Source organism: Oryzias latipes, chromosome 14 (genome assembly GCF_002234675.1).
Source record: "Oryzias latipes chromosome 14, ASM223467v1".
NCBI lineage: Eukaryota > Metazoa > Chordata > Actinopteri > Beloniformes > Adrianichthyidae > Oryzias > Oryzias latipes.
Window position 1 is genome coordinate 28,235,440 of NC_019872.2, and position 27,996 is coordinate 28,263,435.

The 27,996-nt window shown below is 45.8% G+C and overlaps 1 protein-coding gene across 3 annotated transcripts; it reads right to left on the reverse strand.

Moving 5' to 3' along the window:
• Positions 1–952: 952 nt before the first annotated feature.
• On the reverse strand, positions 953–27,996 carry gtf2ird1 (GTF2I repeat domain containing 1). Of its 3 annotated transcripts, none has more exons than XM_011483969.3 (27): positions 27,642–27,996; positions 18,305–18,402; positions 17,987–18,116; positions 15,710–15,851; positions 14,873–15,046; positions 14,620–14,803; positions 13,752–14,041; positions 13,589–13,678; positions 11,786–11,869; positions 10,883–11,066; positions 9,679–9,704; positions 8,729–8,852; positions 8,569–8,612; positions 8,398–8,478; positions 7,339–7,473; positions 5,219–5,437; positions 4,931–5,114; positions 4,791–4,852; positions 3,461–3,535; positions 3,123–3,390; positions 2,941–2,969; positions 2,820–2,867; positions 2,668–2,745; positions 2,300–2,492; positions 2,137–2,174; positions 1,953–2,062; positions 953–1,521 (listed from the first exon to the last, which is right to left on the reverse strand). In XM_011483969.3, the coding sequence occupies exons 3-27, from the start codon at positions 18,110–18,112 to the stop codon at positions 1,453–1,455; spliced, it is 3,057 nt and encodes a 1,018-aa protein (XP_011482271.1). In that variant the 5' UTR covers positions 18,113–18,116; positions 18,305–18,402; positions 27,642–27,996; the 3' UTR covers positions 953–1,452. The 3 variants fall into 3 exon arrangements, with proteins under 3 accessions (XP_011482271.1, XP_011482272.1, XP_011482269.1); XM_011483970.3 differs by lacking the exon at positions 18,305–18,402 and having other exon boundaries at positions 5,219–5,299; positions 5,384–5,437; positions 27,642–27,994; XM_011483967.3 differs by lacking the exon at positions 18,305–18,402.

Genomic DNA, 27,996 nt, shown 5'->3' on the forward strand with positions numbered 1-27,996 from the left:
CAGCTGCTGAAGCTGCATCCCGATGGATCTTCATCACATCACAGCGTCAGCTAAGAAGTTTCACGCCATTTGTCCATTTTTGACTGTTTTCTTACATCCTGAAGAAGTGGAAAAAAAACTGAAGTGATTAAAAAAATAGTGAATTTAGAAATGAAACGGATCTTTGACCTTCAGGAATCGCCGTTAGCTGAAGAAACTGAAGCTCAGAAAACATTCAGCAACTGTTCAAAGGGAGGAAATGAGGATGAATATTTATACAGATGAATATTTGATGAAACCATAAACCTGTGAGGAGGAAAAAATGCTGAATCCTGAAGAACCTCCAGCCGTTCAGACCGGCTCGGTCCCGGTTCTGTTCTGGGCCGGTGAGGTGAAAATGTGTGAGGACCAAACAGTCGCGCTCCTTGAACCCTTTTAGTAACGTTTTCATTTCTTCACATAGAATCACAGCTGATTACGTTTTTACCCAAATGACTGAATTTGAGCAGAAATAAAAAAAAGTAAAAGTCTGGAAAACAAAAACCTGAGTTCATCTGAAATGTTCCACATGATTTAGTGCTGAACGCTTTCTGTAAACTCATCAATGGAAATCTGTGAGCAGGAAGAGACAAAACTCTGACTCTTTACGGTAAATAAATTTATAAAGAAAACAGAAAATAAAACGTAGACTTTATTTCAACTTTTCATAACCCTTTGATGTTTGTTCAAAGGCGGCTTTAAAGTTCAGAGGTCAACTCTTCTCTACCAGCCCTCATCAACATCTTAGAAAAGACCTAGACGTGTCGTCGAGGGGTCATGTGACACCGTTTCCCCCTGTTCTCAATGGCTGATCACAGCATCCGGCCGGACTTGGGACATGCCCCTTCTTGATGGAAGCGTGTTCTGGTCCATTCTCTTCACGGTTCGGTCTTTCCCTTCACAAACGTCAGAACATACGACAGGAGGAGAGAACTGAGGTGCAAGGCAACACATTTTATTTGAAAGGCCTAAATGGCGTTAAGGTACAGCATATTAAATAGTTAGTCCAGAAGAACAGAGCAGTCTTTACATGATACATTCAGGCTGACTTTAATGACCTATTTACAGGTTCAAAGGCCCTTTGCTGCGGATGAATCTGAACTGGGGTGAAGCGGCTCCTCAGTGTGCTGATAGTTCCTCAAAGACAACAGAAGAAGATTTTTTACATCCCTGCCCGTCGTGTTAGATTGCAATAAATAGAATAAATAAGAAGTACAAATATGTGAAATAGTTCGGGACCAGAGGCTCGTCAGGCGTTTTTGTCGAGTCGGTGGATGGACACCAAGATGAGAAGGCAAACGATGAGATAGTCGGGACTTTTTTTTATCATTAATGTTAAAAAAAAGGAACAAAAGGTGATGGTTGAAGAAAACCTGCGTACATTCAGCTGCTCCTCCTCCTCCTCCCATCATCCCGTCCTGCTGCAGTTCTTCTTCAGTAATTGACCTTCCCGGGAACCTGAACGTTCACGCCGCCGTAATCCACCATGTACATGGGCCACTGCTGCGGAGGCACAAACGCAGCTCTGGAGGTCACTTCCTCACAGCGCCGGGAGGAAAACATCGCCGCTTTTCCAGGGGAAACGCACAATCTGCTGCAGGTTTGGATCCACTAAAGGTTTTTATTCAGACACCAGTCACATGATCAGGCCCTCCTGGCCCGGGCAATGCTTTACTTAATATTTCAGTATTTATATCATTCCATCCACATCCTGAAGCGTTTCTGTGTTTCTGATCTTTGCGTAAAACGGATCAGAACCGCTTTTATACAGTTGGTTTAAGCCTCATGAATCATTTCTGATCCTCTGGTAAATTTGAGGAATGTTTTCAGATTTGACAAAAAAACAGACTTACTGTCGTTTAGGAACCCAACAACAGTTCAAAGGATTTCCTCTGGATTTAGCAGCACTTCATAGAAAACTAACAACGACGTACCATGACTGGAATCTGATTGGTCGACGGGGCCAGGTCGGAGGCGGGGCTTACTCGGCTGCTCTCCTGGACTCGTTTGCGTTTGCGGCGGTTGGTGGAGGCGTCTGTTCCCACTGAAGATGAGAAGCAGAGGCGTGACTTCCAGCCCCGACCAACGGCGTGGCCCCACACCTGGGCGGACACTCACCTGTGTTGCAGGCGTGGCTGCAGATTTCCGCAAAAGGCCTGAGACAGAAAGCAGCGTCATTGCAGGTGACAGCAGGAGAAAGCATCGGCATCAAGCTGTTGTCTCTGCTCAATATTGACAGATCTCAAAGCAAAAGTGAGCGCCAGGCTCCGTCTGAACTCACTGCAGCTGGCTCTTGATGTTGAACGTGATCTTGTCTGCGGCCTGCAGGATCTTCTCCAGGCACAGGAGGTCGTAGGTGTTGGGGTTCCGGAAGGGAATGTCGTCTGGAAGGCCGCCGACTTCCACAGACTCCGGACTGCCGCGGATCAGCTTGTACGGCACCACGACGGAGCGGTCCAGGCCCAGAGCCTCACCTACAGAACACAGTGGAGGCGGCGCACACGCGTGTTCCTGTGCGTCAGACACATTTGACTGGAACGTCTCCCAACTCTGTGTTTTCTGGAAAACTGTCGACACACAACTAAAAAGTATCGTGACAAAGTGTGGGGGCTCTAACGGCGCGCCCAGAGGAACGCCGCCCAGAAATACCGTATTTCTTGTTGAACAGCTCCTTGACCTGCTCCCGCAGCACCACCTTCTCCCCCATGCGGCTCATGTCGTCTTCATCTGTCGGGAAATGAGGACGATGAAGAAGCAAACAACAACTTTTCAGGCTTGCCGACGATCGAGCGTCTCCTCACCACTGATGGCGGCGTAGGCTTTTTTTAGTAGAGTGACTCGGCGAGGAGCTGACGGGGGGAGGGGGGGATAAACTTTAGCATTTGGAGACTCCTTCCTGAAGAGCGTAGATGAATGACGTACCTGGTTTGGGGATGAGTCCTTGAAAAGGTCTGAAAACCAATAAAAAAACAGCTTTCAGGATAAACACGCTTTTAATGATGTCATCAGTCAACTAACATGTGGGCGGGGCTAAGGATAAAACGGCAGTCTGGTTGCTGGTGTGAGTCTGGGGAGGCGGCGTTCACGGACGGCGGCTTTCAGACCTGGTGATGGTGAAGCTGATCTTGTCGGCGACCGCCAGGATCCTCTCCAGGTTCTGGGAGCCGAAGGTGCAGGGCTTCCTGAAGGGGATGCCGGGCGGGAGGCCCTGGATGATGACCGAGTCCGGGTTGTTCTTGATCCTCTTGTAAGGCACTTGGACGGGGTACTTGATGCCCAGCGCCTCCCCGTACTTCCTGTTGAACAGGTCCTGGACCTGCTCGCGCAGCGTGTTGGCCAGGTCGATGCGGGACAGCTTGGACTCCATGCAGTCTGCGGAGGCAAACGGACGAGGGTTCGAACCCCAGCATTCAGAGGGAACCGCAGGGCGGCGAGGACGCACCTGAGAATCCGGGTTTCTTGGAAACGGCTGCAGAGTCTTCTGGCGTCACCGGAGTGGCGTCCGTGGCGTCGAGCTCTGCAGAAAAACACCTCAGCTTCAAACGGAACGTCTTCCTGAAACTGGGACTTCAAAGACAAGTGGATCCTCAACGTTTGAGACGTTTCTTTGTTCCTGAAAGATTCTGGAAAAACTCTACAAGTTCTAAAACCTCCAGAAACGTTTAGAACAAAAGAATCTGAACAAAGGAAAGCGGTTCTGAGTGTCCTCTTTCCTTTCTGACAAACTCTCTGTGGTTCCCATGGTGGCGTCATGGCAGGGGCGGAGTCACAAAGCAAAAACGTGGCGTTAGCCTGAGCACAAACCTCTGCATTTAAGGGAAACTCTTCATTCCCCCCATCGTGGACAAACCATCAGCTCTGTGAAAAGAGGCCCATTTTCCAGAGAAACCGGAAAAGTGAACGCGCCGTCATTCAAGTGAAGAGCCTTCCAACACTTCTTACAGATTCCAAATCACAAAAAGTCATTTTATTAAAATCAACCATGATTACCGGTAGTTTGACAGAATCCTAATTTTGTTTAACCTTTCAGTCAATCAGGTAAAGTCCCATAGAGAGTCCGGGCCCAGAAAGCGGCCCATCCATACACAGAACTGTCCAACCTCACATCCAGCAGAGTTTCAACTCCATCATTTGGACATTTCTTTTAGAAATGATTTCAGGTTCAGGGGGCAGAGACCCTTAATGCCACCTCCAGCTTCTGGACAGTTGGTACAGTCCAAAACAGGGGTTCTCTGCACAGAACTGTGCAGCCGTTCACATCAACACATATCAATGATAAAACCTCCATAAAAACATCAGAAGTTCTGGATCTATAAACCTGAATACTAGGAATTCGTGAAATCATGACTGAAAATATTGATTTTATTGATCGGCAGATTGATTTGATTGTTTTTTTCTTTTTAATCTTTAATCCAAATAATGGAAACCAAAATAATAAATAGCACCAAATTTGGCTTGAATGGACCTCTGTCAGAAAGACAAGTTTGCCACGAAAACATCCACGATTTTAAAATGTGAATACAATATATGTACTTAATAGTATTCTGTCTGTTCCCTTCAAGTTAAAAGACTCCGTTTACTTCATTAAAGGCACATTGTTGACATTGGTGTCACGGAAATCCATTTTAAATGCATGGCTGCCATCTTTAAAAATGGCCGCCATTTGGGGTTTTTCTCGTGGCTAACGTGCTTCCTGAAGGAGGGAACCATCTCCACTAGAATCTAAAGGTTTCTCTGAAGTGAAGGTCCGAGCCAGGGGGGCGGGGACTAACCTGCGTCACAGATGGGGAGGGGGGGCATCTCTTGCTTCACCTGTTCGGTCAGAAGCTCCGGCCTGAAGACGAGCAGACGGGACGTTTAGACACCCGGCCGGCCGGGGGCTTCTGGGAGGCGGGTTTGAAAGCTTCCTTACCGTTTGATCACGAACTGGATCTGACCGCTGGCCGCCAGGATCTTCCGCAGCTTGGCGGCGCCGAAGCAGTTGGGCCTCCGCAGGGAGATCCCGTCTGGGAGGCCGGTGACGTACAGATCCTCCGGGTACATCTGGAACCGCGAGTACGGCACCTTGGTGACTTCTGTGAGGCCCAGAGCTTCAGCTGAGGAAGAGGAGGGAGACGTTTGGTAGATGAAGAACTCTCCTCTGGTAGGAAACCGCCTGCCCCCCACCGCCTCTGGGGCTCCATGACGACGGGAAGCTTACCGTACTTGATGCCGAAGAGGCTCTCCACTTGCCTCCGCAGCTGAAGGATCATCTCCCCGATGTCCTCCAGCAGAGTTCCTCCTGCGGGACAGAAGAGCTCTTCGGTCAAAGGGTTCAGCCCTCCTCTCTGCTGCACTGTGGGGTCTCTGTGGGCGACGGGACCACCTTCAGGAGGTCTGCAGACGCTCTGGGAGGACGCTCCGGGTGACGGCGCTTCAGCTGCAGGAGCAAAGCGCACAAATCAGTGGAGAGACGGGAGGATTCCTGAGGAAACTCCAGAGTTTTATGTCCTTCCTGCATCTCAGAGGCTTTTTTTTTGGGGGGGGCCCGGTTGTGTTTATCTGTGATCATCTTCATACAGTTTCCATGTTTACTGAGATCAAGCTAATCAGCTGAAACAAACGTCCACATCACACAAACAAAACAGTGAAACGAACCTGTTTCCTCCAAATCTGATGAACCTTGAACTCACGGAGGACTTTCTCCGTCTAGAATCATCACTGAATGATGGCAAAGCAATGCCATACCATCACACTACCACCGCTGTGTTTGACTGGTCTCCCTCTGAACACCCCACTATACCCCCCTGGTCAGAGCTGCACTTTGCTTTCAAAATGGTGGCTTCCTATAGGTTTTATCTCCATAGCAACCACTGTATTTTTTGGTTGCCTGAAAGTGACAAACAGATCTATGTACATTTTAAAAACATCAGCAATAGTAATTTTTTGGATTTTCTTGGCAACAGAGGTTTTTTGTTGACCACGCCCACATTCCTATCATGTTCACGTCGTTTCGTTTCGCTCAGCTTGAACCGGGGATTCGGATTCACGTCACCCCCGGAATTCTTCGGGGAACTGGCGGCTCTAATAAACGAAGAGTGGATTTTATTTTTCTGCACTCACCTGCATCGCTCTCCTTCAGGGGTCGTTGGCGAAAGAAAAGAAAACTTCAACAGAGAAACAATGAAAAGAACCAAAGAAAAACAAAAAAGAACGCCTGAATTCTACGACCGATATCCCTTTGAGCAGACTCCTTCATGGAAACAAACGGTGCGACGAGGACGAGCTGATCTCAAACTCCTCTCTCTGTGTCTCTGTTTTTCAAAATAAAAGCATTGGAGCTATAGCTTTGTCTCATTGAGGAGTTTATTGCAGCGATATTTTAGTTGATTAAAATGTTTATATCTATTTTTTCAGCGCATAGAATCAAACATGACATTTGATCATAACCGTTTCCATGACGATTCCAAGATGACTCCGCCTCCGTCAGAAATCACCATAACAACCACGTACATTGGGGGTTAAAGTTACTTATCTTCAGATTTTCCATCATTACAATCTAAAACTTTAATTAAAACCTACATTTTTAAATTATAATCTTATTAGAAATTATTAATAATAGTGACTGATAAGATCTGTCTTTCCCCCTGATTTAGTTATCAGATTTTTATTGATTTGTTGAATATAAATGTTATTTTTAAAAACATCAGAGGTGCATCGTTGAAACATTAATCCTGGGGTGAATAACGTTTTTGTTGTATTTAAAATGTTGTTTTTACATCCTGAATAATCATCAAACCGTTTTAAATGTGATTTCTTCCACATAAATGATGACTTTAAAGTAACAATTTTTTTTCCTGTTTTTAAGTAGAAACTAAAGTTTCCCAAACGTCTTCAGCTGAAACCTTCAGAACTTCTTGGTTCAGTTCATGGTTGAGGCCTGGAAACTGAGGTGCGAGGGGGCGGAGCCTGCTCAAATGTTTTCGGTAGGTTCCATGGGAGGGGAGGAGCTCTGTGAGATCTGGGAGAACTGATTGGTTTAGTCTGTGACTAAATGTGGTGGGCGGAGCTAAAAGACTGAATCTGTGAGGTTCACGACGCATCGCTCCACACGCGTCCCGCGCTGTGACGGGACAGCAGAAGATGCGGCGTGCTCCTCACAGGTGAGACTACAGGGGGAGGAACGGGGGAGAGGAGCAGGGTGGAGCTACGTGTTACGGGGCGGATTCCCCGCTGAGGAGGTGACAGAGGAGGGTGCCATACGTGCTGCAGCTCATTGGGCTGACAGAGGAAGCTGGAGCGGCGAGCAGAGAGGCTTCTGGGAGAAGAGGAGGAGGATACCTGGGTGGTTCTCCATGGGGTGGTGGGATGCAGGAGGAGCGGGGGGCGCTGAGGGCGAGGATGTGGTCGGACACGGCGCTCCTGCGGCGGCCTCGCTCACAGCCTCGCTGGGCTCCTCCCCGCTTGTGCCGGCGTCTGCAGGAGAAAGGTCTTTTAGTCGAGAGGTTACAGCGGAACCGACTCTGGATCCTCCGGTGGTGCTGAAACAAAACCTCAGGACTACACAGGAAGAGAAATAGTTGTGTTTGTCAGAGGGGGAGGTCAAAATGACATCATATCTGTGGAGATTTTCCCTTTTTAATGTGAGTTAAACTATAAAATTAAAGCCTAAAGCGGCGTCGTATGGCCCGCAGGCGCTACCCGCCCCGTAGCGCTAGTTATGCTGCAGACGAGATGAAGGCTCAGCTCCAGGACCGGCTCGGTTGGTTCCGACCCACACCTACGAAACCAGGAAACGTCTGACAGAAAAACACAACTTTGCTCTAAAATTCACAAATATCCAGTTCTGTATTTCATTCCAAAACAGGATTTATTGTAGAAATTTCACCTGAAAAAAATCATCAATGATTTCTGTTCAAATTTGATCGTGTTTAAAAATTAAAATAAAGGATTTTTGCCATGATTGAATACTAGCATCTTCCTCCATTTTCTGCCGCTTAACTCCTCCTACTATTTTTCAGCTATTTTAACCATTCAACTATTCAAATGTTCAGCTCTTTCAGCTTTTTCCAGCTGACCACAGAAAGGTCCCCCATTCAGCCGGGACTTGAACCGGTGAGGCGGGAGCGCTACCCACTGCCCCACCCGCTTTATTTTCTTGAACCTGAATCAATTAGAATGGAGATCACTCGTTTTCCTTTTTTTAACCAGATGCAATAGGTTTCCATAGTTTTTTGTCTCAAATAGGAGAGAAAACTGGACTCCAGACGGACCTAGATGAACGTTTCCAGGATCTGCAATAGAATAAAGTCTGTTCTGCTCTGTTTCCTTTCAGAGGGGAAAAGCGGTTTCCTTGAAGCTTCACATTTCTGGACGGGGTTTAGTTTTCCAAGAACTCACCAGGCACTGTGATTTGGATGATTTCTCCTTCTGGAGGCTCCGTTTTGATCCTCCTCAGAGGAGCGCAGTCTCCTGACGGACCTGCGGGGATCGAACACCTCATGGTAACTGCGCAGCCAACGGCCGCAGACGCATCAAAATGTTGAAACATCTGCGGGTCTGAGGGTTCACCTGCTTCGCAGTCGGCCAGAGGACTGACACAGGCGCTGGTGGATCTGTGGGGAGAGATCAGTAAACGTCTGAGCTTCTGCCGGAACAACCTCCAGGTTTTGAGGCTGTTAAAGGAGCTGACGGCCGGCGCCGCAGCGTTTGTGCGTATGCCCCCCCCCACCTGCTGCTGTGGGCGTGGCTGACCGGCTCGGCGGCGATCGGGGCGCTAAGACTGTCGCAGAAGCCGTCTTCGGGCGCGGCGCCCGGCTCGTGCTTCCCCTCCTCCCTCGCAATCTTTCCGGCAGCTTCAACAAAGCAGTCCAGACGGTAAACCAACTGCATCCCATAATAAAAACCACCATGGAGAACAGATGAAGGTCAGGAAATCCCTGTCTTCTCTCATCTGTTTTACAGCTGATGTAAAACAGGAATTTAATGTCAGAATGAAATAAAACGTCAGAAAAATGTTTTATGTGAAGATTCTCAGCCATCATGAGGATCGGTTCTGATATTTGTAAAAACTTAGTTTGCCAAAAGAGGAGAAACACAAACTTGATAAGAGTTTTTTTCTCTGCAGACTCAGTTCTCCTGAGGAGATCCCTTTGGATCAATTGAAGATCTTAAATGTGTCACCATGTAGAACCTGGATCGTTGTGTCTAAGGTGGTCCCACCCTGAGCTCCAGCTTTGGCCCAAATGCTGGCGGATGACGGTTCCATGGTTACGTGAGCCGCGTTCTGCTGACTCGACACTTTTCCCGTCAAACTCGCCGTCAATCAATCTACTGGTGGGGATCCTAGAAATCTCTACGTTTGCTTTAAATCCGAAACGCCCCGCCAACACAACGCCTAATGTCATTGTGGTGAGCAGACGCTCGTGCAATCATGAGATTTTCCTTTAAATAGGTTCTCTGCAGCCGCCAGAAACGATGTCATTGGGGAAGAGGACGCTCATGTGCTGGTAACGTTTGAAATCTTTGCTTGATGGAGACAATTTCCAGAATCTCGGCGGGTGATTAGAGACGCCGAGGACGGGAGCTGGGGAGCGGGTGACTCTGTATTTGGGCCAGACGGCAGCTCACATGCAGATGAAAATGAAGTTGGCAGAAAAAGAGAAGGACTGAGACTCTTACCGGTGAAAATCCTCTCATCGAACATCCTGAAGAAAGAAGCAGAGACGGGACTTTAGTCACCGAACGTTTCATCTCAGCCAGAGAGTCAGAACCAGAAAACCACAGAAGGACTACAGAACTAAACACCTTTACGTGGTTCGGTCGCCGTTTCAGCGGCAGGTTGTTTCCCGCTGAGGCTTCAGTTGATGCTGAAGCACAAACAGCAGAAAATCCCTTCATCCTCACCGTTCTACCAAAAGTCCCTGCGTCTTATTTTGAAAAGCCAATAGATCGTTTACCAAAGTAAGAGCGGATAACATATATATATATATATATATATATATATGTATATATATATATATATATATATATATATATATATATATATATATATATATATGCGGAGTACCACCAAATAAAAAAAGGAATATTACGAGATTTAAGTCAGAAATGAAAGAAAAGAACTTGGAAATTTACAACTTAAAATCTCACAAATGAACAACTTTTTTCGTGTAAATTTTCGTGTTTTTGTCGTACATCTAAAGTAAAATCATGTACAACTTTAAAAAATGTAAATTTACAAGGAAAAAGTCCAAAGTTTGGCCAAGTCTAATAATCGTAAATAAATAACTTTTTTTTCGTAAATGTTTGACTTGTGTTTCAAAACTTGAACTAATCCTCCGTCTTAGTTGATGAGATTTATTGACAGGTCTGCAGAAAAACACTAACAAGGTCGACACGTTTTTGTCCAAACTAAGATTTCAAACTAACATTTCTGTCAAATCTGCTGCATTTTAAAGAAAATCCATCAACCTGCAGACACGCCTGGGTCATTCAGGCCGGTTTAGTCTCTTTTCTTTGAGGGTTTTTGATCCTAAAAAAGCAGAACAGCCTTAAAGACTAACAAACGTTTTAAGTGGATTGGATTGGAAAGGAAAGCCGCACGTTTTACTGGGAGATGATCCAAAAAGGAGGAAAGAAAACGGAGTTTCATCACGTTAGAATAACTACCAGCAGCTGAAAACGTCAAATCTAAGACCAACAAATCAGAAGCTGCATCTCCTGGAACAAAGACCATCTGAATCCCGTCGTCAATCCCTCCTGATAGCGGCCTGAAGGATTCGATGTCGCAAACGGGCCACCAAGTCTCCCTTAAGCGGCCCAAACGTGGAGCCCGATGCCCACGCTGCAGCTCAGGGAGCGAGCTCCGAAGGGCCTCCATCACCTTTTGACCACGAAGCGGATGGAGTGGCGCTCGTCCAGGATGCGCTTCAGCTTGGGGACGCCGTACGTGCACGGCCTCTTGAAGGGGATCTGGTCCGGGATGCCGATGATCTCCACGGCTCCAGGGTCGCAGGCGATTTTGCGGTAGGGGACAGGCACCATGTGATCCAGACCCAGAGCCTCCGCTGCAAGAGAGACGAGAAGACGGCGTGATCTCAAAGCATGATGGGAACTTGAAAACTCAGACCATCTTTTGATCTGTTGTGTGGTCTTTCAGGTATCATTATGGCGCTTTGAGCCAAAGTTTTGGCTCGTTTTCAAGGACTGTGGGCTGGACTGTAAGCGCAGAGCGACCCCGCCCCCTTTCCCCTCCCCGTTGCTGAGGCCGCAGAGCGGGGAGCTTGTGGCCCGCTCAGCCTTTCTTCTACGTCACAAATACAAACGGCATTTTTTCATCTGCTCCTGATTCACAGTGATCTGAATTAAAAAATACTCTGAAATGCCCTTTTGATCTGAATTGTCTTAAACCTTTAACAGAGAACCGGAGTTTGTTTATTGAAATGCTTTCCTCGCCTCTTGAGAAAAATCTACGATCCTCCTGTCAATCAAAGAAACTTCACCTGATTCCTCAACTTTAAGCTCCTAGAGGAAATTAAAAGATGAGCTACATTTTTTAAACTCTCCACAGGAGAGGACTGTAGGTCTTTTTATAGCGCCACCTTGTGGTCACCTAATGTACTGACCTGGCTCCATTCTGTTTGGAATTAGCTTCAATCTGGAAGTTGAGCTAAAACGGTTGGCAGACACGACTGGAGTCCTAGGACGGATGGAGAACAGGTCCACAGCGAAGCGCTCTGGCCTCACAGTCCAGCCGTAAAAGGCTGAAAGCGGAGGCTGGCCTCACCGTATCTGCTGTTGAACAGGATCTGCACACATTCCCTCAGCGTGTTGATGTCCTCCGTCTCCCGAATGAACGAGTCCCATTTTTCTGGAAACAAAAAGCACAGAGCTGAACGTTTCAAAACACCGTTTCATTTCAGAAGTCTGAGGATTTCTTTAACCAGACACCGAAATAGTTCCAAAAGCGTGGAAAGAGAGAACAATTGACGTGTTTGGAGTCTTTTTAACTGCAGGTTCTATGGACTCTGGTTCTATAACATCACCGTTTTGATCCATTTTTGTCCAAACATTCGACTGACTCTCAACCAAAAGAAAAATCAGAATCTGATCACTGTTATGCAAACAAATTCACCTAAACTTCACCACCGGACAAAACCGTTTTTGGTTTGTTTAACTAATAAAATATGTAAACTGGAGTTTTATATTTATTGTTTTCAATATAGCTGATTGGTGTCCTTTCACCCAAAGTCAACATAAAAAGGATGAAAATAACTTTACAAACTCGAACCTCTCCACTTCAAAACCACTGTTTTTTGCCTGATGGGTTTGGATTTTGGTGAATTGTTTTTTGAAGAATGATCCATTTAAGGTCAAATTTATTCTAAAGAATAAATTGGAGTGAAGGACATAAAAACATAGAAAAACATTAGAGCTGTGCTTCTTGACGCTTCCTGAAGCCTCTTGAAACCTCCTGAAGCCTCTTGAAGCTTCCTGAAGCCTCTTGAAGGTTCTTGACGCCTCCTGAAGCATCTTGAAGCTTCTTGAAGCCTCTTGAAACTTCCCGAAGACTCTTGAAGCTTCCTGAAGCCTCTTGAAGCTTCTTGACGCTTCCTGAAGCCTCTTGAAGCTTCTTGAAGCCTCTTGAAACTTCCTGAAGCCTCTTGAAGCTTCCTGAAGCCTCTTGAAGCTTCTTGACGCTTCCTGGAGCCTCTTGAAGCTTCTTGAAGCCTCTTGAAACTTCCCAAATGCCTCTTGAAGCTTCCTGAAGCCTCTTGAAGCTTCTTGAAGCGTCTTGAAACTTCCCGAAGCCTCTTGAAGCTTCCTGAAGCCTCTTGAAGCTTTTTGACGCTTCCTGGAGCCTCTTGAAGCTTCTTGAAGCCTCTTGAAACTTCCCAATGCCTCTTGAAGCTTCCTGAAGCCTCTTGAAGCTTCTTGACGCTTCCTGAAGCCTCTTGAAGCTTCTTGAAGCGTCTTGAAACTTCCCGAAGCCTCTTGAAGCTTCCTGAAGCCTCTTGAAGCTTCTTGACGCTTCCTGAAGCCTCTTGAAACTTCTTGAAGCCTCTTGAAGCTTCCTAAAGCCTCTTGAAGCTTCTTGACGCTTCCTGGAGCCTCTTGAATCTTCTTGAAGCCTATCGAAACTTCCCAATGCCTCTTGAAGCTTCCTGAAGCCTTTTGAAGCTTCTTGACGCTTTTTGAAGCCTCTTGAAGCTTCTTGAAGCCTCTTGAAACTTCCTAAAGCCTCTTGAAGCTTCCTGAAGCCTCTTGCAGCTTCTTGAAGCCTCTTGAAACCTTACCAAAGCCTCTTGAAGCCTCTTGAAGCTTCTTGACGCTTCCTGAAGCCTCTTGAAGCCTGTTGAAGCTTCTTGAAGCCTCTTGAAACTTCTTGAAGCTTGACTCTAATATCAGCGGAGAAGTGTTTTCTGAAGCTCTGTACTTCCTCGGTGTGTTGGTGCTTCATCTGAAGCTTGTTAGCCTCTGAATTTAAATCTTTGAGGTTGTTGCATTTTTCTGACGGGGGGCGTTGCCATTTTCCCTACAGCTGCTTTGCCGTGCATTTACAGCAAAGACAGTTTTCCTGCAGACTCACCGGATTTGTCGTGCACGATGGAGAAGAGCAGCCTCTTGGAGATGTGGATGCCGGGGGGGCTCTGACCCTGCTCGCCGGGCCCCCGCTCATCTGCAAATGCAAATGGAAAGAGGGTTTAGCCCAGCTTCCCTGCAGACGGCGCTGCAGTGCAGACTCTACCTACCGGAGCTGACGGCGTCCTTCCCGCAGCAGCTCTTCTCTGCCGCCGCGCTCCAGGTACTCGGCCTGTCTTTGCCCAGGTTGAGCAACGAAACGGGTTTGAAGTCCAGCTTTCCATCGGGAGAGGGTTTGGAGGACATGGGCATGCCGTACAGGAAGTTTGACAGAACCGAGTTGCTGGAGGCGGCCTGACTCTGCGGCGCCGGTTTCACCGGAGCGGGACCGCTCTGGGGAACAGAGCTGTGGTTGACGTCGCTGCTGGACTTGGCTTCCCGGGACAAATCCTTCGCTTGACTGCACAAAATAAAAATAAAAAAGGACAAGAATGAAGCCGAGCCGCAGCAAAGTCTGCACTGAAATGTACATCTGTGTGGCCTCTGGAGCGTCAGAATTCCAGCCCGAACGGGCGCTGAAGCTCTGGAAGTTCTCATCATTTCACAGAGTCAGGAAATCCCGCCAAGACGCGTGACAGACGACAGCAGGGACCACTTCACGCCCAATAAATACGGGTTAAAACAGAGCAAACGAGAAGGAGAAGTGTGGCAAAACAATCTGCTGATGGTGTCTGCAGCAAAGCCAGGAGCGCCAACACTCCACCCACAGACTGCTTCACCCGCTAACTGGCACCCATGCAGAGGGACGGATGTCTGACGTTTTTATTCTCTTTGAGGCATCAAATCCTGGATCTGAAGGCGTCTCCATCGTTCTGCAGAAACAGAGCAGCTCCTTCCTTTTCCCTCTTTTCCTCCTGAAGCTTCAGCTACACGTCTGGTTTCTCTGCTGCTGATGGAAATCCCCGCAAGGATAAATCTGAGAGTTCTGTGTCTCAGACGCTGTTTGTCATGTGTGGACCCACAATCCCTTGCACCCACCTTTGCACTGTGAAGTGGATGCGGTGGCTCTGCTCCAGGATCTTCATCAGCGTTTTCGTGTCGTACTCCGACGGCTTCTTCAGGGCGACTCCGTCGGGCAAACCGTGGGCCACCACGCAGCCGGGGTCCTTCTGGATCGTCTCGTAAGGCACGGGGACCAGGCTGCTCTTTCCCACGGCTTCACCTGCACATCGCATGACCCTCATGAACCCACGGCGAACGCCTCGCCACGCCTGAGCGGGCGGCTCCTTACTGTAAAGCACGGTGAAGACTTCCTCCACCATCTTCCTCAGGACAAAGACGCTGGACTGGGGGGCTTCTGACGGAGCTCTGTGCTTCCCCAGCTCTCCATCCTTACTCGCTTTGCTCGGGTCAGCCTCCGGCTCTTTGGTGTGACAGTTTGCTGCGTTGGGCAGACATGGCAACCCTGAGGTCACATGACAACAAGCAGAAACTCAGACTTTACTGATGCTTGTCAATCAATAAAAAAATGTAAGTTCTGTAGAAAAAATACACTCAGTCATTCTATTGGTCAGAAGAACTGATACCTTATTTTTTTGTACATATTCTTTGTTGATCCTAATTTTTTCCATGATATTTATTCTGTAGTTCAAGTTATTCATGTTATAAACTGACCAATCAGGTGCCTCAATAAAAGTAGGTGGAGCCTGCTTGGTAGAGGGGTGTGGACTTCTAAGAATCTCACTCCTGATCGGCGGGAGTGGTTGCCATAGAAACGATGACTCAAACCGATGCTTACCGACGCCATCTGGCTCCAACATGGTGGCGTCCGTATCACGGAAAGATGGTGACTGAGTTGACTTTTAGTTGAATTGATCCCGTTTTCTATGGATGATGTCACACCGACTCAGTCCAGTTCTTACTTACAGTCACTGGGCTGAACTCAGAATTAGTCGTTTTTTGTCTAGTTTTTAGAGAACAGTCTGTTTTTGGGTAAAGACGAGTTTGTTTTACATTCAACGCTACACATTTCACATCTCCTGGTTGCACCTGAGTGTCGATGTTTGCCGCTGAGCTTACGATGGGACGGATTATGGATCGGGGGAAAAGCATTTCAATCGGAATTTACGGCAGAACTTGTAGAAGTCAGTCTGGATTTCCCTCCTGGCGTTCAGGAAGACCCTCCCCTTCTCTGTTCCCACGGCGATGACGCTGTCCTCGTGCACGGTGACGCACACCACCTCAGCATTCAGCTTCGACATGGCCGTGCACTGGAACACAAAGACGCAGGGAGGGGGGACATGCTCAACACCTTTTGGGATCGGATGTGGGATCCGATGCTGACAAAGTCGTTTCTATTGATAATTCAAACGGTTCTGTTCTGCAGTGGAAACGACGGCTTCGTGTGGGCAGAATAAGCTTTTCTCCAGACCTCTGGGTGGTAAAATAAGGTAGAAAAAAAGCAGAGTGAAATTCAAAATGTTCACTCATCTTCCTTTTTAAGTACCGTTGGTTGATATGAGTTTTCCATCTGAACTTCAATCATGATTCAATTTCCCTGACTTAACAAATGTTAACTTGGTGACTGTTAAGTTTCATAGCTGAAAATTGATCTGTGAACCAATTTTTCCCTGATGGTTTCCCTTCATTCAGCTATATCTGTGTTGGATAGGTGAACACAAACAACAACAGTTTGAATTATTTTAGAAACTTTGGAGTTATGATTAATAACCATAATGAAGAGTAAAAGGACCAAGGAGAGATCCTTGGGGGACTCCACTAATAACCTTAATTTACCTGCTCAAAGAGGCAGAGGCAGCATCACTTCAGGAGACTTTTACCTCAATTCAGGAATCTTTGTCTTCCTTAAGGCTCGAACTGAACACACACAGAACTAAAGTCATGTCGTTTAAAAAAAGCAAACATCCCCACCTTAAATGGGACTATTCTGGAACAGGTTCCTGGATGTAAGGATCTGGGCTTCTGGTTGGGTCTTAGTCCTTTGTTCTCACACCACAGAAGTAGGTAACATTCAAAAGTCTAAACGTGGCTTTCTTTCTTTAAGATAATTGATACTTATCCCATGCACACCCATCACTTTTTCTGCTAGAAAGCCTTTGGTCCCAATGACCATCCTACCAATGCTTGACCATGGTGCTGTCGTTTATAGATCAGCTCCTAAACCTTCCCTTCAGAAGGTGGGGGGTTATCTACCGCTCTGCATTTCATACCAAAGGCCTCCCTTCACACTCATCACTGTTGTTTGTATTTGTACCTGACAAAACCAGAGAAAAAACCCACTGGTATCTGTTTATCGGTTACTGTTGAATGGGTCTGTCTCCACCCTATCTGGTACAAACAACCCTCTCTGACCCCCCCACTGCACGCGCCCGGCCCAGCTTATCATGTTCCTAAAATAAAATCAAGATATGGAGAATTATCTTTCCAACATGCAGCAGCAAAAGTCTGGAATGAGCTTCAAAAAGTCCTAAAACTAAACACCTTTGTGTCCATCTCAGCTTTTTAAACCTTTTCCTTGATGTACTGTCTGAATCCGGCATGTTTGAACTCAAAATGCCTTCATCGCGTGTATATTTTACAGAATCATTTTGGACTGAATGGTTTTCTTGATGGAAATTCTTGATCCTATAGGAGCATCTTTGGAAAACAGCAGGCTTCCATGTATTCAATCAAAGGATTTTTGTAAGTCCATAAGCTGGGATTGCATATCGCTTCTCATCTTTTGCAGCTGCATTTCTTTAAGTTAACTCCATTAAGGCCATCGGCCTAGATCTCTGTGATCTCAATGCAAATTGTTTGACAGGTAATCACTGTTTTTTTTTTAAGAAAACAGTTTAATTTGAGAGCAAATCTTTTCTCCATCTATTTAGAAAAGTGTGAAAAAGGGATGATTTTGGTCTATAATTATTAAACTGATGCTTGTTTTTGGCAGAGCGGCCGCTCCAATCGGGTTCAAATAGAAAAAGATAACAGTTAAAGTTCACGTCATCCAGACTGTCATCAAAATGACCTCCAGAAAAAGAGCAAATAGAAATTTGGTAGAAAAAAAAAAACTTGGTCTGATCTCAAACATTTGCTTGTTTTTACTGTAACCATGGCAACAGGTGGAGGCTGAAACGAAATGCTGCTTTTTTTCCTTTGGGCAGCACTAAGTTGACAGAATGTCGGACCTTTGACCTTCATGAACGCTTCTGGGATTTTGCTGCAACTCCTGCACGTTAATTTGGGGAAACCACTGTCACCATGGCAACCATCTTGACGGCTGTGCCAAACCTTTGTTTGCAGATAATCGGTAAACACTTGGCCTGCAAACAACATTCCCCACATTTTGCTCTGAATTGTATTTCTCCCGTAATCCCGGCGTGGGTCCGCCTGTTGAACGTACCACGGAGTCCAGGGCGGACACCAGGCTGGTGAGGATCTCCTGTCTGGCCGACACCAGCGGGGCCTGCAGGTCGCTGCGGGAGTTCACCCTGACGCCATCACAGGCCAGCTTCCTCATCTGAGCCATGCCTCTGCAAGGAGCACAGGGGGGGGAGGAGGAGTCAGAGAGGCGGGATTCAGGAGGCAACCGCGCACGCCAGCAGCAGCAGCGGCCGCCATTCAACGCAGGTTTGACTGCAGGCAAAAATGAGCTTCGATTAGAAACAAAGAACAACAGAACATCAGGGAGGGAAAATGAGATCAAAGGAAAGAAAGTCACCCTAAACGGCACGAGTAAACCTCAGTCTGAGAACTGGACTGAGTGGCCCCTCCCCCCTGGCGTTCCAAACAGGAAGTAGCTCCAAATCCCAGAGACTTCTATAGATAAATAAACAGCTGTCACTCATTCGTTCTATTGAGCAGAATAAACATTCTTGATCTGATGCCTTGACAGATTTTGTGTAGCCTGCTTACATATGGTAGGGGTGTGGCCTTCTAACAAGCTCACTCCTGATTGGTGAAAGTGGTCCAAATGTTGACTTAAGCCACGCATAATCCGGGCATTTGATGTGCGTTCAAGAACGAGCTCAACGCACGTTCTTAAATGTGATGATGAACGCCCACGGTGTTCACACTGGACAAGCTGGGAGGGGCTTATTTTTCTTCTTGAACAGTTTTCCAGCGCATGTCCGCCCCTTACAGTTGGAGGAGGCCCTGATTGGTCAGGGTTCTACCTGGTTTAACTTCAACACGCATTCCATGGCAGCTTGTTTTGTAGGTAAAGCCCAAAAATGGCGGTAAAAACCTGCATAGCTACGTGTGAACGCAAGAGTTTTGGACGCACAGCCCAAAACGCGCATTTATGCACGTTTGGGCAAAGTTGTCGCTTGAACCCGTGTGTAAACGGAGCTTCAGTCCGGTTCAGCCCGATCACCGTCTTTCTTGAAAAAAAAAGCGACTGAATTGACTTCATTTGGCTGAAGATGGATGTTTTCCTATGGGTGATGTCACACTGGCCGGGTTTGGCTGTAGCACACAGTGGAAGGTCGGAAACTTTGAGGTGACGTTTGACAAATCCACGTCTCTGGACGGCCGTTCAAAACAACCTGAGAAATGTGTCCAGATTAAAAACCATTGGTATTCAGACCTGACTTGGAGATTTCCTGCCTTAGACTGAAAAACGCTTGTATTCATTGTTGACCTTTTAACCCTTTACTCTTCATCTCGTCCACAAACCAAAAACCTCCAACTATTCCCAAAACTTGCAGTAAAACCAGAGCAGATCTGGACACCGAGTGGTTGACCCTCATCTTCGGATCAGACTGACTCTGAGTGTTCAAAAGTCAGGTTTTTATTCATTTGTTGATTTAAAATCGTCTTTTACTGCAACTAAACCTTTGCTTATCCTACAAATGACATGATTGTTCTGATTTCCTGTTTGATTTCATGCTTTTTTTTACTAATGTAAAACACTTTGTGCTTGCATCTGAGAACGATGCTATAGAAATAAACATTTACTTACTTTACTTACTTAAAGTTAGATAACAAAAACATGAGAATAAGATTCCTAAAGAGTTCAAATAAAAAAGAACCAGTAAGAGAAAACCGTCACAACGTTGAGTGTCTGACGCAGAAGCTGTTTCAGCAAACCCAGATGCTGCTCTTGAACAACTGAGAATACAGTATAAAAAAAAAACAAAAAAAACAGACTTCATTCAAAGAAAAGGAAACTTAGTAACACATTTGAAAAGCTTTAATTATACACGTAAAAAAAATGAAAGAAAATGCCAAAAGACAAAATTCAACAAGATAGAAGCCAGAAAAGAAAATCTGAAGTGTTTTAAAGTGGAATTTCCAAATATTCTTGACTCATACACTGAATACATTTGCTTTTTGTTGTTTTGAAATAAAAATGTATCTTGATGCATTACAGACTACAGAAATCGAATCAAACTGTACTTTTCCCGCCTGTTCATTTCCTCCATGCTGTTTCCTGTTTACAAACTGAACCAGAAAAGCTCTGGACTGTTCCGACCAATCATGAACAAGGTGTTAACCAGATCACATGTTCAAGATTGATCAGGATCTAAAGCTCTAAAGGCCTTTACAGCCAATTCTTCAGGGATGTTCTTAAAAAACAGAGATGGGTCATGTGACGGACACGCCCGATTCCGTTATGATGCTCCTAGGAGGCTAAAAGTCCAATCCATCAAGACGCCAGAACGTCCGGTTTGCTTTTGGCAGCTGAAGATGATCAGAGCACTCAGACGACGGCATATGACACTTGATTCTCCGTCTTTGACAGATGGCGCAGTAGAAGCGGTATTGACTGAGGGTGGTCAGGACGAGTCCTCCAGCTTCAGACGCGCCGCCCAGTCCGACTGCAGCAGAACCATCCGTCATGAATAAAACCCGCCAACCGAACCCCATTTAGGAAAGCAAAGAGGCGAACAGATAGGAAGCGGCTCGGCTAAAGCCAGGCACTATGTTTTCATGGCAACTGAAACCCCGTCTCCTTGGAAACTAATCTCGGGGCATTTGAACAATGCAGCTCTGGCCTTTAATCTCTCCAGACACTGAGCCATTATGCTAGCCTTTGGCGAGCCCCGACCACGGACTCAATAGAGACCAGGAGAGTGGGTGTGGTGGGATTCAGCTGCAGCACAACCAGCGTGCCAAGCCTATTGGCCATCTAAATCTGCCTCCCCTGGGGGGCCACAGCAAACATTAGCCCCCTCCTAAATCGTTACAGGCTGGAAATAGATGGCCTCTTTCCCTCACGCTTTTAGAAAGCGAAGGAAGCAGCTCTGAGGAGAGGAAACCGGGACGAGCAGAGGCTCTGGGTAACGCCGTGCCGAACGCCGTAAAGGAGGGATGAACAGATGAATGGATGGTCAGAAAGAGTTAACACGCCCACGAGTCTTAGCGGTGAAGGATTTCCTCCAGACAGTTCATCTGAGGAAAGTTCACCTCATTTTCAGAGTCAACAACAGTTTGAGGACTTTACAGTTTTGTTTTGACAAAGCCAACGATGTGTTAGCGCCGCTCGCTGCTGCAGCCGGAGACAAACACAGACAGACTCCTGGTCTGGTTTAGATGAATCCATCAGCAGTCCTGGGCAAACTGCCCGACTGCCGGCGTTTTAGGACAAACCAATACATCCACGATAAAGGAGATCTGAAGAGTCAGAGCAGAGATCAGAAACGTTCAGCGCTAGTCCAGGACAGACACTGTTCTGTCCAAATACTGAACTAATGCAGACTCCTCTATACTAACTGATAGGACCGCGTTGGAAGATCTGTTACCAACACGACAATGACGGAAAACCCAGAGCTGATGAATGATCATGGAGGGAACATTTCCACATGCAGCACTAACCTGGAGCGCAGTTACATACGACGGAGTATTAGAGCCACCGTAAACGAAGAAAATATAGGAGAAAAAGGTCTACAAGAGTAAAGATATAAAACCATTAGATAAACTCTTCATTTTACTGCAATAAAGTTGTACAATTATGAGAAAAAAAAAGTTTAAATTTGCGGAGAGTAGTTATGAAATTATGAGAATTAAGTTCAAAATGTTGTAAGAATAAAGTCGCAAAATTATGACAAAAAAGTCCCCGAAAATTAATTCAATAATTTACGAGAACAGTAACAAATTTAGTTCTCAAATAGTTGTCATTTAAAAAGATGAAATGGAAAATTTTGCTTTTAAAATGTTGCGAAATAAACAGTCAAACATTGTTTCATTTAAGTTGCAGACGATTCAGAGAAATGGGATTCACATGATAGATCAAAAATCTCCTGATTTCTTGTAGAATTACAGCTTCAGCTCAGACGAACCCTCTGTTCTTTGTCCTAAAAGAATTTGGTTCATCTGATGATTTTTCAGAATAAATCCATAAAATAAACAACAATTAGTGCAAAAATACAAAGGCACATTTGAAGGAGAAACTACTTGGAGATAAAAACCTTCCTTTTTTTTAATCATAGTGTAAAGTTGATAGAACTTATCTGACCTTCCAGTGTTTTTACATTCTGTTAATTGTAAAGCTAACAGAAAAGAACATTGGGGTCATCATGAGGACCCATCCTACGCCGCTATGACGGTTTCCCACAGGTTCAGGAGGGTTCGTGGGAATGTTTGACCGTTCGTCCAGAAGGTCATTTCCAAGGTCAGACGCTAAAGTTGGATGAGAACATCAGAGTTTTTTGGGTTGCTCCTAACTCCCATAAAGTTAGGAGCCTGGAAATCTCTTCATCTAGTGACGTAATCAGAGGGAAACCCAGCTCCTTACAAACAACTCCCCATTATAATTCTCCCTCCACCAGAAGTCCCAGATTCATCCATGCAGATGGAAAAGCTGGACTCACCACATTAGTGATGGATGATTGAATGCAGCTGCTTGGTCATGGAAACCCTCCTACTGTTCCTCAGCTGGTCTGACAGCCTCATGAAGTTCTGAGGCTTGCAGTCAGTAAAGCCCCAATCACATCCACCCCTACCGGGGGCTTGACCCGTCCAGATAGGGTCCCAGTGGTGACCTCAAGGGACGTCATGATAATGGAATGTGCCATTGTCATGAGGTAAGTGTATTGTGAAATGTGAAGAGTGAACATTTTCTCCCTACCGGGTCCCTGAGTGGTCTACAACCTTGGTATTGGCAGAAGTCAGAGCTCGGTCTCCCCCTCTCGTCACCAGCGGGAGCAGTCTCCAGAGTACCGAATGCACTTCATCTCCCAGCAGCCCCAGCGAACACTTCCTGGATGCCAAACACCGGACTCTCATTCACCCAACCAACCACAGTCTACTGAAGCACTGTACTGAGCCTCACTCAGTGTAAAGTATTGTTTATGCCACTCTGCCTTCATTAACGAGTGTTGTATTTGGACCTGATCTTCTGCCTCCTGACCCTCTTTTGCCTCCGACTCTACCTGCCGCCTGCCCCAAACTCTCATCTGGATCCTGACTACCCCTGTTACTTCTCTGATGCCCTCATGCCTGTCATTGAACCCTGCCTGCCTGACCCAGATTTATCTTTGTGGACTTTTAGCTGAGCCAATAAACCTGCTGCCGTTGGATCTGCCTGTTCTTGTGACAGATATGTTTCCCCCACAGACAGCCCATATTCACCCGTAAGGACAGTTGGGACCATGGTCAAAGGTGGCAACCTCTTTGGTCTACGGGCAGCAGCTTTCTCCAACCTGCTCTAATCCACTTCACTATAATACCAATGACCGCTGGAAGTTTTAGAAATTCCCAACTGGATCTGTGATACAAGATCATCCAATCAAAGAAACCGGATCTTCCTGCTCTGGAAGAAACCTGGCGTGGGTATTTCACAGTTGTGAATAAACGTATTTGGTTGTGAATATCTTTGGCTGTTAATCCAGTCGGGTTCTGCTAAACAAATGCACACGGAATTAACACATGAGAGAACAAAATTGCTGCAAGATCAGAGATGAGTGAACCAGTGAGGATATTCATCCCCCCCCCCAGATGTTGTTCTGGTTCATTGAGTGGCTGCTCAGGTGAAGGCTAAAGCTAAATCAGGTGTAGCTTCAACCCCACAAAGTATAATTATCTAACGTTGTCTGTTTGAACTGGTTGTTCTGCTGAATGTAAATGAGCTGAGAGAGAACAAACCAACACACTTTAAAAGCCATGTCACACACCCATACGTACATTTTGCACATATAGCACGGATAAAAATTGGTCATACGTGAATATACGTGGAAAAAGTGAGAAAAGTTGTGGTTCTTTACGTTAAATCTTCACAAATGTGTCACGAATGAAACACGTTAAAACCACGAAAGAGGTACGAATTAACCACGCAAAGAAAACGTTAGTCAACCTACAACATGAACCGTGGGTGAAATGAAAAACTTCCCAAAATAAATTACAACTGGACCAAATTTCCCCTCTCGACCGAGCGGCTTCTCCAGTTCTCTGTGACCGGTGTTAAGCAATTGGTATAGAACAGCGCGTGATTATTGCGCCTTTTATATGCAAATCATTAGTGATTTGCGCATCAATTACGTAATTTGAACGTGATATGTGCGCCGTACAACTTCAGAAAATATACCAACTTCAGAAAATATACAGAAAATCCATATTTTGACATCAGGATTGGTCTCACTGGTCGGTCAAAGGAACGAACCATCTGATTAAACGGCCGGATCGGACGTGTAAGTGTACAATCATATCCAGGATATGACAATAGAACAACTGTCAGCACAACACAAACTCTACAGCCAGTGTCTTCAACCTGCTGTCCAACTGTGATTGGTCGAGAACGACGGTGAGCTATTCTGAGTGAGTGTAAACACCACAGAGGAAGTTGCATAATTGGGTTTATAGATTTGGAGAATTTAAGCTTCACCGTGTCAAAAGATGCGCCCAAATTGTACCACATGTCTGCTCATGTACGCATGTGCAGCGTCTCACCAAACTGCGCTCAAGCAGAGACCAGAACTTCAACGGCAATAAAGTGACGGTTCAGTTGAATCTTCCTAACATGACAAAGTCAGTTTTGGTGTGCACCAGGGCTCAGTGCTTGGCTCCATTCTTTTCATTTTTCATATGCTTCAATTAGCTGACATTATAAGCCAGGAGCATGAAAGTCCGTGGTGATGAGATTGAGCAACACTAAACTAGATGAACACAATCAGCGGAGTACATTAATAGCATGTCTTTAATCCATCCGTTTACCAAACCTCATCTCTTTTGGGGTCACTGAGTTGCTGGAGCCTATCCCACCAACTGGACAAATGCGGGGTACACCTTGGACAATTCACTCGTCCATCCCAGGGCAACACAACTTCACACACACTTGCATTCACGCCTGGGGGCAATTCAGTCACCAATTAACCTGATGCAGCCTGTCTTCATTCATTAGTGTAGTCCACACGGAAAGGACCCATCTGGAGTTCGAACCTCTTAATGTTTTAAACAAACAAAATAGTTTAGTTTAAAATTCTTCTACATGTATGGAAAATTCCGGAAAACACCCATCGCATTTTTCCACAAACTCATATTTCCATTGCATCAAACCGAAGCATTTAGAAACTTCCAAATCTAAATTCTCCTTTCTACTCCCGAGGGTCATTTTCCGATAACCCTCGACCTTCTTTTTTAAAAAACCCAACACATTCCTGAGAAGAAGTGAAGTATTAAGAAAACGACATATCTGTCAGGAAATCAAGTGTTCCACATCAATGTTTGGCTGCAAACCCTTCAAGGCCACAGAGGGCAGAAAACAAAAGCTTCACTGTGTTCAGATTCAGATCTACAGCTTCAAGTGAGTCAGGGAGTGGCTGGTCTGCAACTGTTCATTACAACAACATCATCATCATCTGCGTGTTTGCTCCCCGAGGCTGAGCCTGCAGCGTTGTCATCACTCATGTCAGGATGTGTAATTTCTGCACAGACGAGCAGGACTTGTGATAAAATGAGAACACGGGTTCAGCTCGGTGACTTCATTCCCTTTAATGAAGGAAAGACACGCCGATTGATTATGGTGGCATTGAAGACCACAGACTCAGTGTGGTCACTTTCCAACATTGGGTTTATCTGAACCTCATGGTTGACTCCAAACGGGTCATATGAATCCAGAAGCTCTATTTGGACTGGCAAAGTGATGGACTGGGTTCAGATGTTCTTTCTTTCACATCAGCAAAACAAACCGTTTGAAGTTTCGGCGTTTTGTTCATGAGGGAAAAAGCTTCGACTGTAAAAACACTTTTATCCTCCAACAGGTTAGACTGAACTTGTTTCCAATTGGCCTCCCCGCTGGACACGGGGGGCTTGACCTGTCCGGGTCCGTGGAGCGGCTGCATCCAGTTCCCTTAAGGCGCGTACGGCCACCTTGAAGAATGTCATGGAGATGGAACGTACCATTGTTGTGAGTGTGGTAAGTGTATTGGGAAGTATTCACAAGGATTTAAGAAATTACACGCACTGTTGTACGATGTCCTTACGCCAAACTCCAGTCACTAGTAAGGTGGGGGTACTGGCCCCCTACTGACTGTCTCTTGACTGCGTCTACGATTTGAATAAAGAAATACTCAGAAATGTGATTAAATTTTTCTGTATGTCTAATTTTTTTATAGTGTGAACATTTGGACCTCAAGTCTGTAATAATTCTATTCTACTCTAATAAAATATCCTGTCACATCAAATTTAACAGCCTTTATTAGTAGGGGGGGTAACGATTAATCGAATCAATTTCAATGCGTACGATCCAACCAGATGGATGCGTCTAAAGCAGAATCGAATCGAACTAAACCATTAAAAAATCTCTTTTAAACTAGATAAAAAGATAATTAAATCGATATTGGAGAATACCATTTAGATTGAGACATAGTGGAGTTATTTGACTAGTAGATAAAAACGACCAAGTGCATGATAGCGGATTACACACATGTGATGTCATCAACATGTATCAGTCCATCATTCCAGTCCAATGTGTGGACAGACTGTGAATAAAGTCATGTGACCATCCAGTGTCTAGAATGTTCTAAGAATGTTCCCTTTGGATTCTTTGGATGTGGAAAAACAACAGTGGTGAACTTTAGGAAACTAACATGTGAATGGATTTGACATTCATTCTAGTTTACTTGTTGGTTTGGACACAGATTTCATTTAACTTGATGATCTGGAAGAAATCCAAGAATCTGGAAAACTGTTCAATAGCAGGAATTTCTGTCTGAGCTGGAAGTTCGGATCAAGATGATCTGGATCCACTTTAGGGCAGATAATCGGGTTGTCAAACCACGAATTATGATGTGAATCAAATCGTTGTTGAAAAACTATTTTTGACTTGAGATGTTCCAGTTGGAGGTGTTGTCCGGTTCTCTGTGAAGCTCGTGGACCTGCTTCTGAGTCAGAACCAGCAGTGGGTCACGATTTCCGGCAGAAAATTCCAAATCCACTCCAATTCTTGGGGATGTGGTGAACTTTGCCTGGCAAACTGGGAAAACCCCAACAGATGATGGATGGGATCGAACCCAGTAGGACCTCCCGCTCCCCTTCGGGACACCAGTCTGTCTGTTGGGATGTTTGCCCTCCAAACTACAGTGACTTCCTCGGGAAGTGGTTCCCAGTCTCTGGAAAACTTTTGAACGGCGGCTGGAAGAAGCGGCTTCACCAGCCTCTTCCCTGCTCTGTCCGCCGGCTGTCTTTGTTGTCCTAGCCGGACAACCTCCACTGATCGGGGGGGTGATTTCCCGAGCAGACAGCTGCTGTTTTCCTGTCAAAAGAAAAAAAAAAAAAGAAAAATCCACAGGCTCGCGCTCCAGCCGCGAGGCTACACCGAAGACTGGATTAAAACCCAGGAAACGGGTCACTAGCAGCACATTTGGACTAGTTACGACCAGCAAAACTAACCACTACTAGCTAATTAGCTAACGGTAGCATCATAACATTAGGACAGCGGCGGAGCTAGCTTCAAATTAGCCTGGTGGCTAACTAGCGCTAGCACTTTTCCTTTCATGTCCCCCGCAGAAATGATTATAATCTGATCATTTCTGGATGTTGGCTCACACAAAGACACACTCCCCGCAAAAGCACACCGCGCAGCGGCTCCGACACGCACGAAAAACGCACCGAAATCTCACCTCAATTAACGTTTAAATAGCCTTGTTGCTGCTGTCAATCCCGGAATATTCCCCGATTTTAATCCATCAGAAACGGCTCACAATTCCCGTCCGTTGAAAAACACCCTAATCCGGATCATCGCGCCTTGGACTGCAGTTTCGCTTTCCTTTGATTTTTCCCAGTTTATTCCTGTTTTTCCCGTTTTTGCAGAGCAGGGTGTCCCTTTCTCCTTTTCTTTGTTCTGTAATCCAGTAAAATTGAAACTCATTCGCTTTCTGCTAATCCCAGCCCAACTCAACACCGGCATCCATTGGCTGCGATTTACATACAGGATTAACGGAGGAAACGGGAAAAACGGAAACGGGCCTGGGACCT